The sequence below is a fragment of the Nestor notabilis genome, unplaced genomic scaffold (genome assembly GCF_000696875.1).
Source record: "Nestor notabilis isolate BGI_N333 unplaced genomic scaffold, ASM69687v1 scaffold1215, whole genome shotgun sequence".
In the NCBI taxonomy this organism is placed as follows: domain Eukaryota; kingdom Metazoa; phylum Chordata; class Aves; order Psittaciformes; family Psittacidae; genus Nestor; species Nestor notabilis.
Genome location: NW_009930454.1, coordinates 157,422 through 181,525, shown reverse-complemented (window position 1 = coordinate 181,525; position 24,104 = coordinate 157,422). Strand labels below are relative to the sequence as shown.

The 24,104-nt window shown below is 39.6% G+C and overlaps 1 protein-coding gene across 1 annotated transcript in view; it reads left to right on the top strand.

Annotated features, from left to right (window-relative positions):
* Positions 1 to 182: 182 nt before the first annotated feature.
* Positions 183 to 24,104, top strand: part of ITPR2 (inositol 1,4,5-trisphosphate receptor, type 2) — a 101,441-nt gene continuing 77,519 nt past the window's right edge. Inside the window, exons 1-4 of the mRNA XM_010015393.1 lie at positions 183 to 234; positions 745 to 869; positions 22,184 to 22,292; positions 23,311 to 23,498. Coding sequence (XP_010013695.1) covers positions 183 to 234; positions 745 to 869; positions 22,184 to 22,292; positions 23,311 to 23,498 — 474 coding nt within the window. The remainder of the gene's footprint in view (positions 235 to 744; positions 870 to 22,183; positions 22,293 to 23,310; positions 23,499 to 24,104) is intronic.

Below are 24,104 nucleotides of genomic sequence, written 5' to 3'. Positions count from 1 at the left end.
GCCACGGCGGCGGCAACAGAGGGACGCAAACAACAGCCTCACCTCCCGTGCCCTCCAGATGCCAAAGGAGCGCCTAGCAGCGTTTTGTTGCTGCTTGGCGCAGGGCTTTGGGCATCATTTGGTCTGCCGTTGCCTCTAAACGCGGTCTCGCGGGTCGGAAAGCTGACTTTTCGGGTTTCGGGATGATTGACAGGTTAATCGTCACGAGGCTGGCAGTTTTGGCAGAAGATGCTGGTTTGCAGACACTGAGGTTTGAGCAGGCAGGTGGCCTGTTAGGACTTCCTATAGCTTATTTTTACATGAGGCTCCCTAGTGGCATTACACAGGGGTGTCTGTACGGAGCTGCAAATGTTCTTGCCATTCGTCCAGTTCTCTGCAAAAAGAAGGTTCTGTGACTGCAGGGGAAAAAACCCAAAGAAAACAAAACCAAAACGGGGAGCAACTGGGGCAGCTTAAAATTTAAACAGCAGGTTTTATTAATAACTGCAGAATGGTTTGGATTGGAAAGGACCTTAAGATCATCTAGTTCCAACCCCCTGCCATGGGCAGGGACACCACACACTAGACCAGGTTGCTAAAAGCACCATTCAACCTGGGCTTGAGCACCACCGTGCATGGAGCATCCACAACTTCTTTGGGCAACCTGTGCCAGTGCCCCACCACCTTCACAGTAAAGAACTTCCTTATATCCTAAACCTCCCCTGTTTAAGTTTGAACCTGTTATCTCTTGTCTTATCACTACAGTCCCAGTTGAAGAGTCCAGGATCCTCGTAGTACCTCTTCAGGTACTGGAAGGCTCCTATGAGGTCTCCACACAGCCTTCTTTTGTCCAGGTTGAAGAGTCCAGGATCCTCGTAGTACCTCTTCAGGTACTGGAAGGCTCCTATGAGGTCTCCACACAGCCTTCTTTTGTCCAGACTGAACAGTCCCAATTTTCTCAGCCTGTCTTCATATGGGAGGTGCTTCAGCCCTCGTGACCCTCCTCTGTACTTGCTCCAGCAGCTCCACGTCCTTCTTATGTTGGGGACACCAGAACCAGAATAAGAAGATTAGGAACAAATCAACATAACAGAGCTGAAAGATAGAGAAGCGATTCCCCCGTCTCCTCCCTGCAACATTCACCTCATCTTTTCTCCAAAGTATGTTTTGAGATTTCATCGTTCCTCAGTCTGATGGAAACTAACGTTCATTGTCTTGCTCTTGAAGAGAATAATATTGCTGCCCAGGAGTTGTGAAGAAACTGAACCCTCTGAAATTTTAAGCTGTATTAAATCTTCTCTGCTTTCTGAGGGCCAGGATATACTGTTTACAGGCAGTCTGATTGCCTGGCAGTCAAAACATTTCCTTCTTAAACATTTCCCTTGCCACCACTATAGTAAGAAAATAGCTGTTTATAAAGCTGTGCTTGCAACAAAATCCAATGTTGTTTGATAAGATCAGGTATACTGGTTGTGCATTTGGGGAATATTCAGCAAATAATGTCACTTCATATGATACACATTCTATTATCCTGTATTTATTATATTTCTAAGAGGAAGTGATTGTTGCAGTCACTTTTCTTCCATTAATAAGCATCACAAATTGGTATTTTTTTCCTGGTGTTTAGAGGTTTTTCTCTTCCTTTCTATTTCTCTCTCACCTTTCTATATATGCAGTTAGCATACCAATGTTTAAATATACATTATGATGTACACTTACATAACCCTGTCTTGCAAAGCACTGGAAAAATGATCCCTGGCTTTATCTTCTGACTGTTTTTTTAAAAGCAACAGTTCTTGTGTGTAATCTAGCACTATCAAAAGACAGAGGGAGGCATGCTGCAGCTACATAAGGATCATTTTACACAGATCAGAACAAAGGTAATGCAAGTTATATCCCAACAAATATCATATGTTACATTTTTTCTAGCCGGCAAGTCTTAAATCCAGGATGTGTAAATGTGTTCGTTAACGAGTGGATACTGAGTGGATATAATGAGTTGGTGATGCAGTCAGTGACTGCTCATTATCATCAGAGAACATAACTTGCTGCAGCAACCTAGAAAATAAATGAATGTAGCTCAGACTGGACTGTGCTGTGAGCAAAACGAGAACTTTTCCTATGTGAAGCTTTAGCAGTTTTGGGGGTTTACGACTTCATATTAGCCATTCTGAGCTGTATGTAGGATCCTTTTACCATCCATCACTAATCCATCCAAGGAAGGAAAGTTAAGGAAGTGCTCCCAGACCCTGCCTCACATGAGCAGAAGTAATGCCCAAACAAGCAGAATCAAAGGTCTTGACAACAGGATATTAACAGCATGCTCCCTCTCAAATGACTATTCTTCCAAGCTGTAATGAGAGAATATTAGGATTCCAGCTATCATCTAACAGGCATTGCAGGAGATAAAGGAGCTCAAAAGGTGCAGAAAGCTCTAAATACAACTTAAGCAGGTCAGATTGCTTATGAATGAGAGCAAGTCAGGAGTCCTGCTTAGCTCTGCCAGTGGTTAGCTATGGTGTTATACTGGTCAAATGAAAACATATTGTTCAGATACCACTTATGGAAAGAACAGAATGAAAATCTTTACAATTCAGTAGTTTTTGCAGGGCTTCATTCCTTCTGTATCTGTGCTCTCAGAACTGTGGGTTAGTAGATGCTGCAGAAGCACAGCACATAAATAATAACAATGAGATCTGGTTTATTTTGAGGTTGGTAGAAAACCAGTGATCCGACAGTTCAGGGTATAAATACGGTAGAAGAAGTTTGTGTGTTTGCACTTCAAACCAGAGGTTCTTTATCTTTACAATATACAATTAAAGATTAAACTGATTAATTTTGTCCCTCCCTGATGCAGAGTTTTAGAATCCGGTTGGGTTTGCTCGTACTTTGCTGCCATGGCACAACTTTTGCATAGTGTAAGAACTCAGAGATGTATGTAATGAAACTTTAAAACTGTTTCGAGTTTTGGAAATGTCCACCTGTTTTAAAAAAAAAAAAAAAAAAAAAAGCCAACCTACAGAGATTTTTAAAAATAGACCAAGTCCTCCTGGAATTCAATTACAAATGCCTGCCAGCTGCTTCCCCTGCCTGGGACCCGCATTTCTAGCTTCTCTGTTCCTCTGGATGTTCCTTGCAGGGGAACAGCCCATGTGACATGACTGACGAGCAGACAGATTGGAGAGAGAGGTACTCGGATATGGACTCCCCTGCCATCCCTCCATCCCACCTGCTGCTTGGGCTGTCCTTTCATAGTCACGATTTGAGCTGTGCGATTGTTGTACAATGTGGATACCGGCTGTGCAGCTACTGCTGGGACTAGCACTTTATTCTCATGCTATGTGCAATGACTTTTTGAAAAGCTTTTTATTTAGGCCCTGTAGCACTGCATCTTACAAAAAACATTATAAGAATCCCATCTTCTTGGATCTGTATTCTGGCTGAGTTCACAGGCACACATTACATCCCCCATTTGCTAAAACACTGAAGTGCAGACCCTGAGCAAAACTGCAGGCTTCATTTCCCCTGAAAATATATGCAGATTGTAATGTATTTGCCCATAAATGCATATGCTGGATTCTCCCATAAAATGGACCTTGTCCTTAAGAAATTGTTCCAAAACTTGTAGTGCAGGGTCATGGGGGAAAAAAAAAAAAATAATTAAAAAAATCAGCGTTTACTTATTAAATTACATGTACTGTCTTTTTTGTGTATCATCCTTTTTGGTCTGGGCACAGATGATTCAGCTGTCCGGTTCCAGGAGAACATTTTCCAGCAATGTCGTTTGGATGTAATCCTCTTTCCGGTATTGTCCTGTTTTACCCCCATCGGCTTTCTGAGCATGTGTGCCCATCTGTGTGTGGCAGTGGCAGGAGCTTTCCATCCAGTCTAGCTGTCTGCAGGATCTCACTGGTTCTGTGCTGCCTTACTCTCTTGGGTATCGTTTTACTCTTTGATTGGGAAGAATATGGTTTGAGGGTTTGTGGCAGAAATTCATTTACTAATTCATAGGGGAGGGAGGTGGGGGAGGGGAGGAGAAGGAAGGAAAATAACTCTTTGGTACAGAACAACAATCCTCCAAGGACATAGTTACAGCATTTCTTGTTAAAGTGCGACGTGTTTGTTTTCAAATCATGTAGAAAATGCAGAGATTCTGTGGCTTAGGCTATTGCCTACTTAACACACAGCTATGATGCTGGGGCAGATACATCTGTTACGGGCTGAGCAGTTCCCTGCTCGATGTCTGGTCCCACTGATTTCAGGAGAAAATAAATGCTCATTCACAGGTCTTCACATGATAAGACATGGCTGCCTCACAGCTGGAGACATGATGTTAAATGATGTGTTTGATTTGAGATTTCTCAGTGATTTTTAATTTTGGTGCAGGGATCCCAGCAGAACTGCATTTAATTAAGGGTCTGATACATAGCTCTTAGATTAAACTATGGGATATGGCTGCTTACAGTGTGCAGTGCTGCTGTGGATTAGGGATGTCTAGGCTACCTCCAAATAAACTCAACTGATTTCACTAGCAGCATTGTGCAGCTTCCCTTTTCTGGTTCTCTCGTTTTGTGTTTTCTGAGGTTCCTCTCCGTAGTGTTAACATGGATGCACCCACAGGCTCTCGTGAACTGAGCTCAGATTTGGTGTTAAAATCAAGCAGTTGTTTGCTGTTAGATATGTAAGGGCTTGGGGTTTTTTTTCTTCATAAGATTTTAAGTTGGGTTAAAGGTCGATGCTTCCAAATTTTGTTTTTAAAGGAGCCTGATACATGTGTGATAAACGTGATGAAGCTGATGTCTGAGAAGCAGAAGTGCACATAGCAAGTCACTGGAGCTGACAGATTTCAAAGGGCTGTAGCTGGTTGTGTAAGCCACTAGCTTGGATGGTTTGATATAATGCTGTTTCCAGACAGTGTGGGGATTGCATGTGCCAGTGCTATGTGTTGCCAGACAGAAACCACAGCAATTCACCCTCAACATAATTACCACCTACAGCAAGGCTAGCAGCTTTTAAATGAGGAGGAGTGGGATTCTTTCTCTAGGAAAACATCAAGGAGCTTATGCCTTGCTGTAAATCTACCTAATCTCTTCATTAGAAGGGCAAGGACAGCAGCAAACCTCAGCCAACATTGCACATACTGAAATATTTTTAAAATAATCTCTTTGATCTTGAAGTGTAGTAACACAGGCAGAATCCAGAAAAATCAGGTGGTGCCTCTTAGAACTTGTATAGTGTTAGTGATGGTTTTCGACGTGTGGCATAGCTTCTGTTACATGTGAGGCTTTAATGTGCATTTTCAAAACTTCATTTCCCTCTATGTGGATGCTAAGATTAATATTATTATAATTATAGCTGTAGCCACTTGCAGGCTTCTTTTGTATTGTTGTTTACTTAAAATGCCCAGGAATATTGTTAGAGGTGAAAATACCAAGTTAAAACTTTATGTTTAATTCTTTGCTTCCTTTTCCTGCCTACATTACTAATTCTTGACATTTATATATGAAGAATCAAATTGATTTATGACTATTGAGATTGCTTGGGTGTGGATTGGAGTGGTGGTGGTGGTGATTCCTTCATGGAGTGCAGACATGCAGAAATAGATACTTGGGATTTGATTGTTTTGCTGTGCTGATAGGAGCAACCAATCAGGGAAAGGTAATGTGGCATCTTTTGCACCTGATCCAAATCCCATTAAAGCCAGTGAAGAGAATTCTAATGATATTAGAGCCATGATGGGATCACTGCAGCCATAGTACCCTTGCTGCTAGCATTGCCTGCACAGAGTTCACTGTGGGATAACATCTGGGTTCCTCTCCTTTGTGTTAACTGAGCAGCATAAAAGGATCAGTCATAACAAGTAGGAAGTTTTCCATTCCGGCTCACCAAGAAACTGGTTTAGATGTTTCTTAGCCATTGCACCTTCTCCTCACTGCTAGAAGACTAAGGTAGATGTAGTTCAAAAGTTGATGGGGAGAGCTTTGATCAAAACTAATGATTATTTTCTGCCAATAACTCAGTTAACCCACACTGCTCTCAAGCTATGTGGGCCCTTGATGCTGTGTTACTTTCAAAGGTGCCTGCTTAGCTTGCAGTTATCAGTTACTTTGGCATTTATGTGATCTATATTATTCCTTCTTGTAATTATGGGCACAAAAAAAGTGATCTCTTGCAATGCAGATCTAGGATAGTAGTCATTTGGATGAAGAGAGTTTAGTTTTCGCTTGTGCCCTTTGCATTTGTACGGTATGTGCCACAAAGGCTGAAAGATGTTTCTGTGCTAGCAAAAAATTAGGGTGCCTTCAGTGCAAAATTTATTACAGTATGTGGAAACTCACCCACTGCCAAAACACATTGACAAAACAGGGAAGAAGCCTGCTTTCCTCTGTTAGATAGGTCTGCAGAAAGCTGGACAAATACATGTTACTTGATTATGAAACACTGTAAGTAGGCACATCTGTATTCAACTAAATCTTATGAGCTGAATGCACCTGACAGGCACACGTATCTGCATTTGAGATCAGCTCCAACTTCTCCGCTTACTTCTTAGCTTGTAACTAGCAGCTCTTCCAGCACGTTGTTGTTGATTAGTGGTTGTGCCTTATGGAAGGGTTTGACCATTACAGCTTTGCAATAACTGTATCTATAATCTTGTTGTAGAAGCATCTTAATTAGTGATGTAAGAGCCAGCCATGGGCACCGCTTTTGATGCATGTGAGCTCCTGGTTGTGAATAGTTTATATTGTCATAAATCTCTTTGAGATGGATTTTTTCATCCCCTGACACAGAACACTGCTCTCACCCGCACCTGAACTTTTCTCATCTGTAATTTAATACGAAAACCAGAAGAAAGCATCTCAAGTGATTTCCTGTGAACCTTTGCTTTAGGTAAAGAAGGAGACAGATGCATTCACTGTCTGAAGAATGGTAACTGTTGAATCAGTAGATCATATAGTTTGGTGGACAGGGGTGAGTATCTTTTGCCGCTACTAGACACAGTGGTATGAAGCAGATTTTCTCCTTCTGTTGAGAGTGTCTGTCTGCCAGATGGAGTGGTATTTAGGTCAAGAGATGTGTTTGCAGTTGTGAAGCCATGCTTGTCCAGCTAAGAAATTTGTGGCCTCTCTCAACTACTGAAGGCGTTCAGTAAGGATACTGGCCTAATACTAAACATGTCACCCATGTTTAGCATCTTCCCACACAGACCTGGTGATCTTTGAAGGAAGTGGGAATACAGTATAACATTTCATGTGAAATAGATGTCCTTTAATAGCATGTCATGCATGCTGCATGACACCATAAACCTTGTGGTAGATATTTGCAGAGTGACTTGCACTCTTAAAGGGAAACTTTAAGAGAGAAAGCTTTTTGTAATCAATAAGCGAGTTATTTTAACTCTGCCTGCATCTCCTTCTGTCTGTGTTGTGTTGGCTCAAGTTTGGAGTCCTAATTTAGGCAAAACTTTAGGAAGGAGGACAGTATTCAGAAACAAGCTGCCTAGCTGTAAGTCCCATTATCATCAGTGTGAGCCGACGACCATAGCATCTTTCAGGAGCAGGCTGTTAATTAAGGCCTGCAAGATCTGGCCATTTCTTCTCAATGCTGCTTTTGTCTTTTGCTTTATGATACAAGATTTATATTCGCATGTCAAGAAACAGATCGTAATAGTTATCTCAGAATTCATTGTTATTTTGCAGTGGTTTTATGAGGCCAATAGCCTAATGCTGCAAAGTTGTTTGTAATGTTAAGCTTCTACACCTAAAGCAGTGAGGTATCCATGGTAACTGTCTTGCCTGTACACAGTACCCCAGGCTGCCTTTTCACACAGGTCAGAGCATGCACATTCCCAGGTACTGACTCAATTTAGTCTGCCTTACACATCAGGTATTTTTAAAAAGACACTGGCTCTGGCTTTTTTTTTTTAATAAAATTTCCTATTTAATTGGTCATTTGAGCCTCTGCATTCTGCTAGGGAAAGCAATATAAATAGCCTTTGCCACTGTAAATATATCTGTTGCCCAGACCTGTTCAAATTAAACCTAAGTCTTATGCTGAAAATGTTCAGGGCTTTGCAGCAAAAGAATTCCAAATTAATGTTTCTACTTTACCACTAGGGAGTCATCCTAATGTGAAGTTTACAATGGCATGATTTCATTTAGGTCCTCAGTCAGATAATCAGTATACTCAGCTCCCTTTGACTTCTCTTGTGTTTGAGGGTGCGCCAGGATTAGACTCCGAAGAATATTCTCTTTCCTTCCTCATCTTCTTGTTGATTTGCACAATACATATTCATTGAAGATTTGTTTCTGTTCTGATCTATAATGATTTTTTGCTGGTGTCTGAGGTACTTACCTGCATGTACCAAAGCCTGAGGAAAATTCTCTGCAAAACTGAATGCTGTGCTTGGAACTTTTTTCACCTGCCAGCCTTCTTCCATCTTAAGCTTGTCCTGTCCATTTTTTTGACATAATTTTGCTGCTTCTTGGTTTGTTCTGTGAGTTCCAATGCTTTTGCTACAGTGAATCGTCAGGTATGTTTCTTCTGAGTATTCAGGTTAGTGATTTGAGTGTGGAGGAGGAGAACAGGCTCAACTTTTAACCAGATGCTTCTTTCCCAAATGTTCACTTGCCCTTTTCCAGTCTCCTCCAGAGCTGTTTTACCAAACAAGGAGGCATGATTCCCGAGGGGGAGAAGCTACAAATCAAGTGTTATATGTATTGTAGTGTGTCATTGGTACAGCCAGGGGACAGGGAGGAAAAAGGGAAATTCAGAGGGGACAAGAAGGAAGAAAAAAGATGGGAGACAGCAAAGCAGGAGAGACAAAATCCAGATGCTGTCCTGGTCTTCTACATCATCACTTCTGCACTATATAAATCTGTCAAGCTTTTGGCCAAGTCTTGGCAGCTCTGGGCGCCACATCTAGAATACTAATACTTGTTTCTATGTATAGTGAATTTTAGGCCAGAGAAGAACATTAAGTATGTAGGCAGAGGCATCTGTGTGACACTCAATCCTTAGCAGTCAAAAAGCCGTTTCACCATCAGGTGGGCTCACAGGGAGACAGAAAGGTGCTTAGTATGTACAGGAAAAGATTTTATGTAACAAAGTCATTGCAAAGTTGTAATTAATCAAAAGAACTAAATAATGGTGACATTCTGGGCAGTGTTACTTAGGGCTAAATGAGGGATCTGGTGTTCATAGACTGTCATCAGAACTAAGAAGTCTGATGCTGTGGCTGTCTCTGCCATGCAAAGGCATTCTTTAGTGTCTTAAAGGATGAGGTATTTTGGATTTTGTTAGTACAAGAACAGAAAATTCATCAGTGGGAGGCAGGAAGACAAGTTTGGAGAGTTTCCTGAGTGAGTATGGGCACCCAGCTCAACACTAGCAGAATGTCTCACTGAAGAAGGGAGCCTAGAGCTTGTCTCTAAGAAGTTGCCTTTTCAAAATCTAAATGTTTCTAGCTGCCATCATTTTTATATAAGCCAGTAGTATTTTGCTAAGCAAAGATGAAGACAGATAGATGAAATGCAGACCGTTTTCATGTTAAGATTTTGGTAATGTGTACTTTCTTGTCATGGCAATTCTGCTTTTTTTGCCTGTTGAATGTAGAGTTCCAGCTGATGTTTCAGATTACTACAGTGGTCTGCTCTGGGTGTCTCCACATCAGGGATTTCATAAAAACAATTTTTCTCTTGGATCTACATTTCATTGCACTAGGTTTTGGATCCAATACAAATAGACTTGGTACACTTCATGTCTCTCTTAAACACATGCAGATTGCCAAAGAGGGTCAGACCAGAGGATTAAGAGTGCTGTCTCTCTGTGTGGCCATCACCAGATGCTTCAGAAGGTCTGAGAGTCCCCACTCTAGGCAGAGTTGAAGTTTTCTATTCTTCCTGAAGTCTTGGGATAATCCTTAACAGTAAGATCATAAATCTGTGGCCTCTAAAGCATGAGATTTTGTCTTGTTTCCCATAGTAATTTTTTTTAACATTTGCTATTGTGACTGGTTTTGCTTGTTTTCTATAGAAATGCCCAAATCCTCTCTGAGTCTTGCTGAATTCTTGGTCTCAGTGACTTCGCATGGTAATGAGTTCTGCCATCTAATTATGTGTGGGTTAACAAGTATTTCTTTATCACTTTTGCACTGATCATCTTTACATTCCTTTGAAGGCCCCTTCTTGGGTGGGAGAGGAAACAGGAATTCCTGACTTCCCCACCTCCTCACCATCCATACTTTTCTGTACTGCTGTCGCATCTTTTTGTCTCTTTTCCAAGGCGAGCAATCTCAATCTTTAGTACCATGCTTTCCACACCTTTGTGTGCTCCCAGCATTTCTCTGAGCCTTCTAGGAGATGGCAACCTGTAGTAAACACAGAACCCCAGATGAAACTGTGCCATTGACCTAGCTTAAGGCACTAACTTTGTCTATACTTTTTCACACCCTGCTCAACCTTTTAAGATGATTTTCACAGAGACAGGCTAACTAAATGCAGCAGGCATGCTGCACAGGAATGCTGCATTCAGAACAGAGGATTTTACTAATAATCAGAATAGCCTGAGCTGTGAATTATGTAGCCTCTAAGACTTGGTGGGTTTTGTTTTGTATTCATTCAAAGCACTGACTGGCTGGCATGCATATACAGTCTAATTTCTAGTTATTGGAACTGTAAAGTTCATCTGGGTTTTCATAATGCCATTGAGCCCTAATGTTGGGATGTTGCATGGCATTTATCAGAGAGCTGTCATTAGCGAGGGTATCAGTACTCTCGAAACACAGTAGAAAAAATTGCAAGTCAGTTTGAGGACCTCCAGAGCAGGTTTTTTGAAGGCTCACCGTCAATCTATGCTGTACTTAACAGCTCTAAAGAAGCATATGACATTGTATTTCCATAGCTACATGCTATGCATGTAGGAACATTCCAGTGATAATGTATTTCTCCTTGGAAGCAATAGAAATTTAGGCATTATAATGGCAACAGCTTCATAATAAATGTATACTGAAATATATTATGATGAAACAGCTACTGCACATGTGCAGCAATCTTATCTGTGACATAAATAACTCAGCAATTTTAGCAAATATTAAATATAAAGGGGCAATTTAATATTCTGGGTGAACAGCTTGCATATTGTTTTTTATATAAACATGAATCTGTCTTTTAGCAGTGGGAATTTGAAAAGCTGAGACAGCCTCATGAAAATGTGTCTTCGTCTCCCCCTTGTCTCTACTTTTGAATAGCTAATGTAATTTAAAGCAAATTTTGGCCATTTTTTTCAACCAATTCTAGAGTGGCTTCAGTTTGTTTTGTTCTTTTTTTTTTTGTTCTTTTTTTTTTTTAAGGTTTTTTTTTTCTGTCCAACCTAGAAGGGAACTTTTTCCTGATCGTGTGAAACTTAGCATTTAGAAATTGCTGTTGCTCCTAAAATAAGATGACAGCTAAGGAGCTATTGAGCTCTGGCATGACAGCTAATATACCTCTGAAAGTTATTAAAAACAAAATGTTACTCTCTTAACAATGTTTCAGTTTCATTCGGCAACTTTGGCTAATAGAAATGGTTTATGAAACTTCTGCTGCAGAGTTACACAAAGTCAGAATAATTTCCGTGGCACTCTTCAAAGGATGTTACTAGGTTTGTTTGTTTGAACTGATGAAATCTTAGACTCCACGAGTAGAAAGCTAATATTGGCCTCTAATTTAAAAGGGAAGATTGAGAACTGCTTGGAAAATAGGGAGGTTTTTTTCCTAGTAAAAGATACCATGAAAATCAGAAGATGCCTTGAAAAATCAGAGTGTCTGTCTGTCATTTGGAAGAGATGCTTTATTATTAAAACTTCAGATACGCCAGGAAAGACCAGCTCCCAACACCAAGTCACTGCACTTTTGTGAATTAGTAGGTAAAAACCAGGATATACCCTGAATGACCCTGGATAGATGCTTAGCCTTCTCACTTAATGACATTAGCTGGCCTAACCTAGGGTCTGAACCAAGACCTGATTCCTTATTCCTGGGGAATGGACCTGCCAAACACCTTTTTTCCTGCCTCCAGAGGAATTCAGTGCTCAGTTTTCCTACAGCCAAACTCAGTGTGGCAACACAGCTTTTGCCAGAGCAGAAGTGGAGCTCAGATCTTAAGTAACTTTGAGTTGTAAGATTACCCGTTTCTCATGCTTAACCAAGGGGTCCTTTCCTTCTAGCGCAGCCTTACCTCATAATGCTGGATCGCCATTAATTCTTAGTTACTTGGGCTCCATTTCTGGCAGTGGATGTGCTGGTTTGCTGTTTGAGGAAGAGGAGATGTGGTGGCTTGTGTCAGTAGCCATGCGTCAGCAGCTATGTCCTTGTTGAGAGTCGGTAGCGAGGGTTTGAGCTCCTCTGAGCATGCAGTACCAACAAATCTGCTGGAGAAGGTTGCTAAGTGTGTTTACTTGGTATTTACCACCTCTGGCAATCAAAGTCATGAGTTAGGCTCCTAAAAGTGATGAAACTGCTTTGGCTTGGTTTCCTAATCATCAAAAACCCTACAACATGTTTTAGGGTTTTTTTCTTGGTTTTTTTTTTCTGGCTTTCTGGCTCTGGCCACACAGATTTCATATTTCCAAGACCAGGAGCACTAGAAATTATGTGAGGGGTGTGTGTAGGTTTTGTTTTGGATTTTTATTTTTGATGTGAGCTGGATTTTTCATACAAGCACGTAACTCTAGGTGCTGAACTTAAAGTGCTAGCTGTCCTGAAAAGGATAATACAATTGGGAAAGTTGGTATTAATGGAAAGTTCCCAATTAAGTTTCATGGAAAATTATTCAAACTACTGGGTTGGTTTTTTATCCCTGTCAAAATGAATAGCTAATAAAGTGTTGGATTTATAGCATTGTCTAACTTGGCTTTACTTTTCTGTTAATCTGAAATGCCTCCTAATTTCATAGATAGAGCAAAATCAGTGCAGCAGCTCCAGGTGGGAATTATTCTCCTCTGCTTAGAAACGGAGGAAGATGCTTTGTTTTCTTTGCCATGCTGTGCAGCATAGAGCAGGGGGAAAGCCTGGCAGTCACTGCAGTAAGCACTTAGGACATAACATGCTGTACCTTGATTCCATCCTGACTATTATCTTGGGCTGATTTGTGCTCATTTTCCAGCAAGGTAGATACAAAGACTCTGTTTTCATATACCATTAATAACACTGGTAGTTTAAATGGTGCTGCCCTGATCTGCCACAGGATTGGCTTCCTTTAGCCATTTCTGTTTTGCTGCATAGAGAGGAGCTGCTTAAATATGTTTTGACCAGCTTTTTTCCTTTGCAGTAGCCACAGTCTGTTAGACTGTAAGAATGCAAACTCCTATGTTGGCCTTTCAAGAATTTAAAGTAAATTCAGGTCTTTCATTTTAAGATGTTTAAGAGGACTGATTCTGTACAGTCTTTAGACATCTAAAAATGCAAGTATACTTGGAGGTGGACACACACATGCGCGCACACTTGATTTTCTCCTTCATGCCTGAAATTCAATAAATGAGCAATAATTTGGTATCTGTTTCCATGTAAGAATGCAAGGGGCATTTTTCAGAAGCATCAGGCATGTGTCTTGGCCATTTTTGTCAGGCTAGCTTTTGGGGCAGTATAGATAGGGTTGCTGATCATTGTCAAAAGCACATATGTAAATCATGGGAGAACAGACTCTGGCAGTTACATGCACTAAATATAGTGGTGTTTAGACAGGAATGAGTGGCATTAGAGGAAAAATGATTGGTGTTGATGAGTTCTTGGTATTGTTTTGAGACAAGGCATGTCCCATGATTATTTTGCAAGATAGTTTCTTTTAATATCACCATGGGTTTTTATTTATTTTTTTTTCTTAATACATAGACCTGCAGAGCAGTTCTAGCTGAATAATTAAAATTAACTGGGAATATTTGTATATATTGGAGAAAGTTGCACAGGTCACAGTTTAATGGGATTTCCACAGTAAAACCCCAAACCATGAAGTACTCATTTGGTATCGATACAACGCAGAACTCTTGTGAAATCCATTGAAAAATTTCCAAAGGCCTGGTAACCTGGATTGCAAAATAATCTTGATAACCTGGTTTAGAAAATGCATAGGTTCCTTCAAATGTAAGTGATGACAGGAGTATCTGGAATGTGTTAGACGAAATTCTGAATATCTGAAGTTTTGTGTCAATCTTTATGAGTAGACAAGGACATGCAGTTATGTCTGCAGTGCATCCCTTATCTCGTAAATAAGGCATCTGTAATGCTTTGGCTTTGAAGTTCAACATAATAGCAACACAGTGAAACAGAATAATGTAATGAAAATACTATTTGGCCACTTCTATTGTTTTTCCCTAGCTACCTGTTTCAAATTGCTCTTAAAATGTCAAAGCACAGTAGTGCTCATAAGTATGCATCTGGAAATTAAGTGTCTGTTTTGGTAAATATTCACATTAGGACACTTTAGGGGTAATTTTTTCTTGCAGAGCATGGGAATTTCCACACAGAAATCCTGTTAACAAATAATAGGATTTGTGTGCATTACTCTCTGTGCATCACTTTGAAAGTTTACCCCCTGCAGCATGAGAGTTAGATAATTTTAGTCTTTGAAAATTATGCTTTTCAAATCTGGTCTTTTTCTACAGTATGATATTGATGGCTCAGTCATAAAGGTTTCTGAATAATCAGGATCAAATCTTACATTGTTTTCTTTCAGTGGTGAATAACTTGAGTTATTGTCTGTCTCAATGCTATGTCTTGTACTAGAGAAAGTTGCAAAGGAAAAATTACAACAAAACGTGATCTGTTTTATAAGTGTACAATTTCTGAATACAGATGGAAACCATGTAACCGAACAAGCAATGAGACAAGTGACAGATATTAACAATAATATTTCCTCACACAAAGACCTATTCTCTATGTCCAAATGTATAGATACATATGTAGAGATCTTATATTGGGGGGGTGAGGAGAAAGAGGACATTTGACACCTAGTAATATTTTCTGGGCCAATAGTAAAATTTTATAATATACAAAATCGAACTGTATTTTTAAAATGTTTTCTTCCCAGTCTAAACCTGAATGCCTCAATGAGGTTTTCCCTGATCGAAACAGTTTTCCTCTCCTGCTGTATTCATAGTGGAGACACTTTTTAGAGATACTTCCAAAGAAAAAAAGAAATCTTTCTTTTACTATGACACTTTTTTTCAGGGTGCAGAATTGGACAGTTGTCAGGCAAAACCTGTTTTTCTTGCACTGTGTCCAGGATTCTTTTCAGAATCCATATTCAAAATAGACTGGCAATAGAATTTGTTTTGCAATGTTTGGCACGTAAGTTTCCAGCTTTCTATGGAACCTGCAACTGCAAAGGAAAGAAGAGTTAAAAGGCTGCTAAAACATAAATTACTTTTTTAAACTACTGCAGTTTGGGTTTAGAGAAGGATCATCCTTGTTGTGCTTTATTTTATCTGAACGTGTTGATGAATCTCTGTACTAGTTAAAACCTCAGGTTTATCAGTTAGCATTTGCGATGTAGGCAATTTGTATTAAGACAAGTAGGATTAAAACCAGATTTGTGTAGGATTGAACAATAGCACATTTAAAATGTGGGGTGTCTCTGCCTAATGAGAGACAGCTGAGAGGTGTGGGTGGCCAGTTCTTCTCTCCTAGGAGAACTGTGTCATGAAGTCTGGTGCATATTTTGGGTTTTTTCTTTTTAGCGTTGTATAAAAACTTTTGCCCAGCAAAGTATGTGTCTGCTCCTCCTCCTACTGAAGTTGCTGGCAAATGTCCCTTTAATTTTAGAGGAAGCAGAGCTGGACACCAGCTGGACCCAACATCATATTTAAAAGTGCTTTTTCCCTGAATAAATGCCCCAGTGTTTGTTCTCTCAACTCTGCTGCTGAGTGTCATTTTTATTTTTTGAGTGTGAAAATATATCAAATTCAACTATCTGTTGGCTATGAAAACATCTTGTTGCAAAAAGATCAGAACCAGGGAACAGCTCACTCTCTATAAAATCAACCAAACAAAACAATGCCCCTGAACAACCAACCTCTCCCAACTCGCGTGCGCCCGGAAGTTGCTGCCATCATGAAGACAGAAATATTCCACTTTGTGGACATAGTGGGAGTCAAGACTCTGGGGCTCTTTTCCATGCTCGTGCTCGTGCAACACCATGCACTTGGTAGCTGTGTGCCTCAGTTGATCCATTTTGGAGATGAATAACAGGACAATTAGAGTTGCGAAGGATCTCAAGATTATCTAGTGTCAACCCCCTGCCATGGGCAGGGGCACCTCCCACTAGACCCGGTTGCTCAAAGCCTCACCCAGCCTGGCCCTGAGCACTTCCAGGAATGGAGCATTCACAATTTCCTTGGGCAATCTGTTCCTGTGCCTCACCACCCTCACAGTAAAGAACTTCTTCCTTGTATGAAGAAAAGCTTTAGAATGAGGAGATGTCCGTGCCATCTTACATTTCAAGAGCAGGTTGAATCATAATTTAAAGGGTTATAAGACTTCCATGCATGGTATCTTCAAGAAACCACTTGCACAAAACTACTTCTCCTGCCATGTTTTCTCTCCGAGGGAAATAAGGGAACAAAAATAGTTTGAAAATCGGTGAAAAGCAACAACAAAAAAGTCATCTGGAAGCAGACACTCAGACCAAGCAGAAAAGAAATTTAATTTATAAATTATGAGAAGAAACATGTAGAAGTAGATGGGTTTTAAACCGCCTTCATAGAAAGCCAGGCTTCTAACCTCATCTATATTTAGCACAGGAAAAGGTGGCATGATGTCTTCATAGATTATGTGAGATGACGTATTTTTATCACCCAGCTTGTTCTCCTAATGTAGACCACAAGATCTTCACCTAGTCGTGATTTAGTAACTGCCAGCAATAGAGACTATCACACCTCTTCTTAAGCTGTTCCAATAGCTAAATGCCATTACTGTTACATAAAAATAAAATTCATAACCCACAAACTGAATAACCCAGCTGCCTCTGCCTCTTTTCTAGTTGAATTTCTGTGTCTTCAGCTTCTCACCAGTGTGTCTTACACCTTTTATCTTGTAGACTGAAGTCATCCACTATCAGATTTCTCATGTATATAGTCAGAAATAGAGTTCATGTTGTTCATGTTTAGACTGATAAACTCAGTAGATTGAAAGCCTTGAATTTCTGATGAGAAGGCACGTTTTATTCTCTAATCACTCTTGTGGAGCTTCCCCAAACCTAATCCAATGTGTTAGCATTCTTCTTGAATTATGGATACCAACCTGTGATACAGTATTCCTACAGTAACATGCCCCTGCATGTGGAGAAGTAAGATAGGCTTAGGAATCCTACATAATAGCTCTTGTTACTCTTTCTAGGATATGTGATTTTGGGAATTGTTGTTCCACTGATCTTTCTCCAAGACCTTCTAGCCTTCCCCAGAGACATGGCCTCCTTAAACTGAGACCTTCATTTTCTGTTGTTCTGCATTTTATTGTTATTGCACCTATAACTACACCTATAGAGGTTTGGACATAATGAGGGTCATATTGTTTTCTTCTGGTCGGTTTAATAAATAGGGCCTAAACTGTTATTGGTGACTTGACCTTATCCCCTTTTTTGTGTGTCTGTGATGAATGCTATTAATAATTATTTTCTGTATTCTTTTTCATCGAAAAAAGAATATCAGGCAGACAATAAATACTCCATGAGGTTAGAAGCCCATACACTCGTTTATGATTTCTTGCTTTAAATTGCACGTTGAATTCTGTCATTCACTTTAGCTGTTAAGCCATTTGATAACTATCCTTGTGTGGTTACTTACTAAAAAATACTGCATTACACTATTGTGTGACACTACCAATTTATCAGATTTTACCAGACTGATATTTTCATTACTAGCAAACCCAGAAAATAGTCTTCAGAAGTTTGAGAAGGTCTATTTTTCTTAAGCCCATAATGAGGCAGTTATTACAACATTATGCCAGTACTATAACTGCCATCAGTTTATAGTAGCTTCCTTTAATTTTTGTTAATGGAACTCAAAACCAGCCATTTCTCTGTTTTTCTCTGAATTGATATCAAACTCACTGCAGTGGGTTTGATACCACTAGAAAGTATGAAAAGTACTCCTGTATACTTTTTCAAGAGCATTGTTGCATGTTAGGGTTCTTATGGTTCTCTAGGATTTTCTGTCTGTTCCAAACTTTCTGAAAACTTGAATTAGGAGACCAGGGATCCAAGCCAGCTCCTTTTTATACTTGGCTTCAAGTTATTCAAATCTGAAGATGTAACATGCCTAATTTTAAATCCTCCTGGATTAATACTGAAATATGCTTACAACATCATCCACTGTATCACAGAAATATTTCTTGGGCATGGCTGCCTTTTCTGTGTTATCACTGATAATCTGAGCATTTCCACTTTGTTATTTTAATGTAGAATGAAAACCAGAAGATATCACCAGAACATATAATTCAGCCTTCTGAACATCATAAATATCATTCAAATTCCTTAAGAATTGTGCAATTACAGGACAAATAATTTTTTGGTAGTGTCATACAGCGAGCTGGTGCTGATGCAGGTATCCATGATAAGCCTATGTACCTCTTTCTGTGTCTTTGCTTCCACATGCAGAACACCCTATCCTTACATGGAATGAGCCTTTTGCAGGCTTGGAGAAGGAAAGTGAATAAACCATTTTATTAAGGCATTTAAATCAAATTTAAAGACCAACTAGTATAATGAAATACGGACTGAGAAAATGTAATTTGTTTGTATCTACATGTTCCTATTGGAATAATTTTTCCCTGTTGGAAACTTTTGTCTGTCAATCCCTAGCTATTTAAAACTGCAACAACAATAACCAGTTGTTCCTTTCTTGTGTCCTCAGTCTTCATCCTAGCTTTTGTTAGAGACAATACAGTGGTATTCATGGGTAACAATAAGACTGTTATGTTTCATTGTGGGTTTTTTCAAAGCTATACAATGTTCTAGCCATTATAGAAGGACTGCAGTCAGCTGAGTGATGTTTACATGCTACTTCCGTACTCTAATAAAAAGGTATAAAAGAAAGCGTATTGTAGCCAGCAAGGGAGAGATTCAGCTTGGAAGGTCGGGACTTGTTGCACATGTAGGAACCTAGTCAGGGAAGATAGTGCTGTGCTACCTAGTTGATTTTACTTCAGGCCTCTGCTTTAGTAACACAAGTGTCAATAATAGTTGCTGCAAACTGCTTATTCATGCTACTGCTGTGATCATTTGCTTTTGGGCAATATTAATTTTGTGGCTATACTGAGTTTGGAAACTGTTTACAAGGATATTAATGGTATAGTTGTCTCACCCTGGCAGCAGGTTGTCTTGTCCAAATGATGGGGCTGTTCTTGACTATGTTTTTAGGCATTCCCATAAAAGCATACCCAGACACCTATGCCAGTAGGATCAGCAATTCTTCTGGAAGCAGGGTCTTTCCAGCATTTTCTAGCATGGTGCCTCACACAGTTAGTTACATGCTGGAGGTGCCAGGTGTCTCTGATACATTGCATGAGCATTTGCACATTTCTCATCTCTGGTTCATACAGATGGGCTTTTCTGCTCTTTGTAGTAGCAGCTGATATCACAAGTTTTGGGGAGGTCATCTGGCTTCCCAAGGTCATCACAGGGGATGAAGACCCCGAGCCTGCAACTATGTGGGCTGAGTCTGAGGCTGTGTTTTTGGCACAGCTGTCAGGCAAAGCAGAGGTTCCAGCACATTTCTGCTTTTCAAACACGGATGTCCTTGAATTTTGATACTCTGGCTTCTGAGAGCTCTAGGAGTTGTCTGGATTCATGGGAGATCAAAGTAGAGAAAAAGTGAGAGCAGGAATTCTAATAATTAAGACTTGCTCCTTTGGGACAAAAAGTGAAGTCCTTGCCTTAGTTTGGATGTGAGTGGAGTAGAATTCCCCTTTCCATAGCCTTTCATTTTGCTGCTCCTCCTGTTGTCTTTGAAGGTAAACAGGCAGGGAGAAGATCTGAGAAGTGATAACAGTGCTTCCAGGCAATACGACTCAAGTGCTAAATCATTCAGTTTATTAGTCAAATGCTATTTCATGGTCTTAAACATTCTTCCTGATAAAATAAAGACTGTTTTGACTGAATAATAAAGCTCGTGACCACGGTTGTTATTCTTAACTATAGATAGATGGCTTGTGGTGTTTCTTCCCATGACTGCACTGTGAATGTTTATATAATTTACCATGGCGCTCTGTTAGTCATCCACAGACTGCATAGATTGCTGGTAGAGGATGTTCCCTCAAGCCGAGTGGTTAATCAAGTGGTATGGCAAATGCCAGCCTTTCCGATTAAAAGATTCTGTCTCAGTGCAGTGCCCATTCTGCATCAGGTCCTAGGCTGATGTTAGGAAGTGTTTCTGTGCTGTGATTCTATTTGTGTGATACAGTTTTATGACTCTGTGATAGGATGTGCCTGGGAGAGTTTGAAAAGAGACTTTATCCTGGTTCTCAGTTAGTGCTTATCAGTTCTGGTGGGAACCTTTTCAGCAGTAAGTTTGTCTTCTTCAGGAGATGAGAAAAATGAGGTTCACTTTCCTCTAAGACATTGCAGTTTGGTCACAGCTAGAGGCAGGATGTTGAACAGGAGGAGCTGGTACTCTTAGCTATCTCAAAATCTTCTATGAGATTGGTTAACATACCTTGTCCATGCATGCAGATTTAAACCCCATCGTTAACTAGGCTGGGGAGGAATCTCTCTCCATGTGAGGTCCTCAGAGACTTCTGGTTCTTTGTCTTCCTCTGTAGTGCAGAGCACTCTGGCTTAGCTTACCTGGAAAATCCATCTAATAAATTATATGGCACTGCAGATGTGTACATGGTGCTTTTTGTATTTCTTGCATTGTATTTATAGCTTTGATGTTATACTATAGGCCTTGTACTTTTCTTGGCTGTTTAAAGGAACTCTGTATAGGCTATTACCAAAATGAAACATCATAAAGTGAGAACTAGGAAAGAATGGCTGTTTTGTGTTGTCTGGCTACACATACTGTATTCTGGCTTTTGTTTGGGGTGGACAAGCCCATTGTCTCTGAGGTCCATAAAGCAGTGAAGCCCCAGTGGGGGTGTGGTGCTCTTGGAAATATTGCTAAGTTAACAGAGAAGTGGGATTGCAAGTAGTGCTTCCTGAGGCATGTCTGGGACATGCTTCCTTACTGCTTGCTTTCTGTGGTGGCCACAGAGATGTTTTGATTGCAAAGTTGACTGTTGCACTAATGTGCAGGCGCTGGTGAGCTGGTAAGTACTGAGAATGCTTCTGGTGCACATATTTTCAAGAACCGTTTTTCATTAAAGCCAGTAGGTGAATAAAAGTAAGGAAAAGTAGTCCCATTTTACTGCCAACCTATTGAAATGAATGATTTTTCCCCTTCTGTGGTAATCATCAGAGACCTTGCCGTACTCTTTTCTTTATAAAATCTTAGGTTACACATAGACCTACAGCTGTGTCACCTTCTTCCTCTGTAAAGCTGAGTGTTGACTGCAGGTGTTCCCAGGAGACTGAAGGCAAAATAAAATGGCCAAGTAATTGGTACCCCCAGCTCTTAATTCAATGTGTTCTGTGTTGCAGAGCATAAGCAAAATGAAAAGGAAGATCTTCAGAGAGCTGCATGCAAATTTTGACTGGTTGAGGTTTTGTAGGTAAAAGAACAAGGAGGTAGAAAGAATGCTTTTTAAGCTATTCTCTCAAATGTCATATCTCTGTTTTAAAGTTTCATGTGATGTGGCTTCTTTCAGATGATCAGCTGGATTATCTGAGATCAGAGAAAGGGAGTGATACTACTCAGCTGCAGAAAATAGGAAGAAAGTACTGCCATGGCAGGGTAGGGCATAGACACACTGTAGAGCATTGGCTTTTTGTAGAACTTGTTTCAATATATTCAGTATACATTTCTTACAGCTAGAGGTGGAGGTATTTTATATATAATCAGTAACTTTAAAAGAAACTTCAAAGAAAGTTTATACAACAGTGTTTTAGAACTCTTCCCATGAGATTTGTTAGGTAAGACCATTAATGTTTGTTTTCTGGACAACTTTACTATTTGTATGATTACTAATTATAACAGAAAGACCTGATAAATTATGTATCTATGTTAAACAGTTTGCTTCTCAAACAAAGGAAGTCGGCTACAACTTTTGCTTCTTCTATTTTTATCCATGTCTTAAAGGGCAACACTTTAAGGAAAATACTCTTACATCGCTACTTTAAAGGAGAATATGGAAGTGGTATGAATGGGCCTCTGGCTGCCAGCTACAGCAAAACTGCACAAGTGGGAGGTAAATCAACACAGATCATTTGAAGCAACCAAAATTAGCAGCATCATTTTTTCTAATAGGCACACTGGAAGTGCTCCAGGGATTCAGTTGGTAAATAAATCAAACAATTCTGTAACCTGTTAGAAGAGAGGTAGTATCAGACTTTTCCTGATTTTAAGTTGCACGCACTTTACTGAGATGTCTGGTGTGCATTTAGCAGTCCTGAAGTAGGGACTTTCCCCATGCCCCCCAGTCAATCATTCAATTCAGGTCCAATTCGTAACACTGTTTTAATTTGCCAGTAAATCCACATCCAGATATATGGCAAAGCACAAAACATGTGAACAAAGATGTTGCTGTTCTGGAAGATAAATATTTTATTTTATTTTTTTAATTCTTGATCCCGTATTGATACATGAAAAAAAGATACAAGGAAAAGCTTCTCACAAAGGTACTGGTTGGGCGATGGAACAGACTTACACAAGAATGTGTCAGTTCTTGCTACAGCTTTACTGGACAAGACTAACGAACCTGCACTAACTACTTTGAGCAGAAAGTTTTAGATGATCTCTGTAGGTCCCTATAACCTAATTTTTTTGTATGATTCTATTACAGGGTGGGAAGTTACTGTGGGGTGGTTTCTATGGAAGTCCAAAATAATATATGTCATAGGAAATGAGGCAGAAGGTTTAAAAGTGGTTTCAGAGCACTGATCACAGTTTAGTATGTGCAGCAGTGGAATTAAAAAAGGGGTTCAGTGGGCAAATCAGCGTCATTTCCAAGTTCTTTATTGTCTGAATATCATGACAGAACAATGGTTCTGGGTTTTATTTCATTTCTTATTCTTAGAGCCTAACATTGCAATTTCACACAAAAATCTTGTTTGTTTCAAAGGGAACTTTGCCTGAAACAGAATTTCAAAATTAAATTTATTACATTGCTACTGTATACATAAAGCAAAATATTATTGCCAATAGATTAATTTTCATATACATTTGTGAAACCAAACATGAATGGTACATATTTGTCTTACTTGCAGGTGGATTTTCAGGACAAGACTCAGATAAGTCTGTAGTAACCATGTTTGATATTCAGTGCCTTCTGGATAAAGAAGGTGCATCAGAACTAGTCATAGATGTTATAGTGAACACCAGAAATGACAGAATTTTCTCAGAAGGCATTTTGCTTGGTATCGCGTTGCTTGAAGGTGGAAATACACAAACACAGGTACTTATTTCATTTACTTATTCACATATCAATTTTTAAATGCATGTAGCCTGGAGACAAATAAAAAGAACCTTTATATGGTGAATTCTGTGAAAAGTTTATCACTGCAATATATACAGCTATCATACAAATGTAAATATGCCCTGTTATTATGCAATGTCAAACCAATTTTTTAACTGTCCCTTTATGTGTAGCCCAGTACTTCCTTTAATTTGGTCTTTGCCATATAAGCTTTATCTCTAGTTATTTCATATCTCTCTTTGTAAATTAAAAATTGCAATACCTTCGAGTTTATAATAGCAATAAAATCGAGTTATTTTCTGGAAATGTTTAGGGCCATTCATAGAAAGATCCAAAGAGAGAAAAATTGACCATTTGAGGTGACCATATCGCAGCCCGTAGAAAATAACTGCTTTAAACTACAGAATTTTTTTTTTCTTTTTTTTTTTGTGAATGATATTCTTCTCACCTAGTTTTAGACAAATAAGATGATTGTTTCTTCATATTATATGGTCAGCAGAGATATAAGAGAGGCGAGGTGGTATGAATCACACCCTGTTTTTCCCCATATCTCATCATTGCCTGTGAAGGGAGCCTAAATAACCA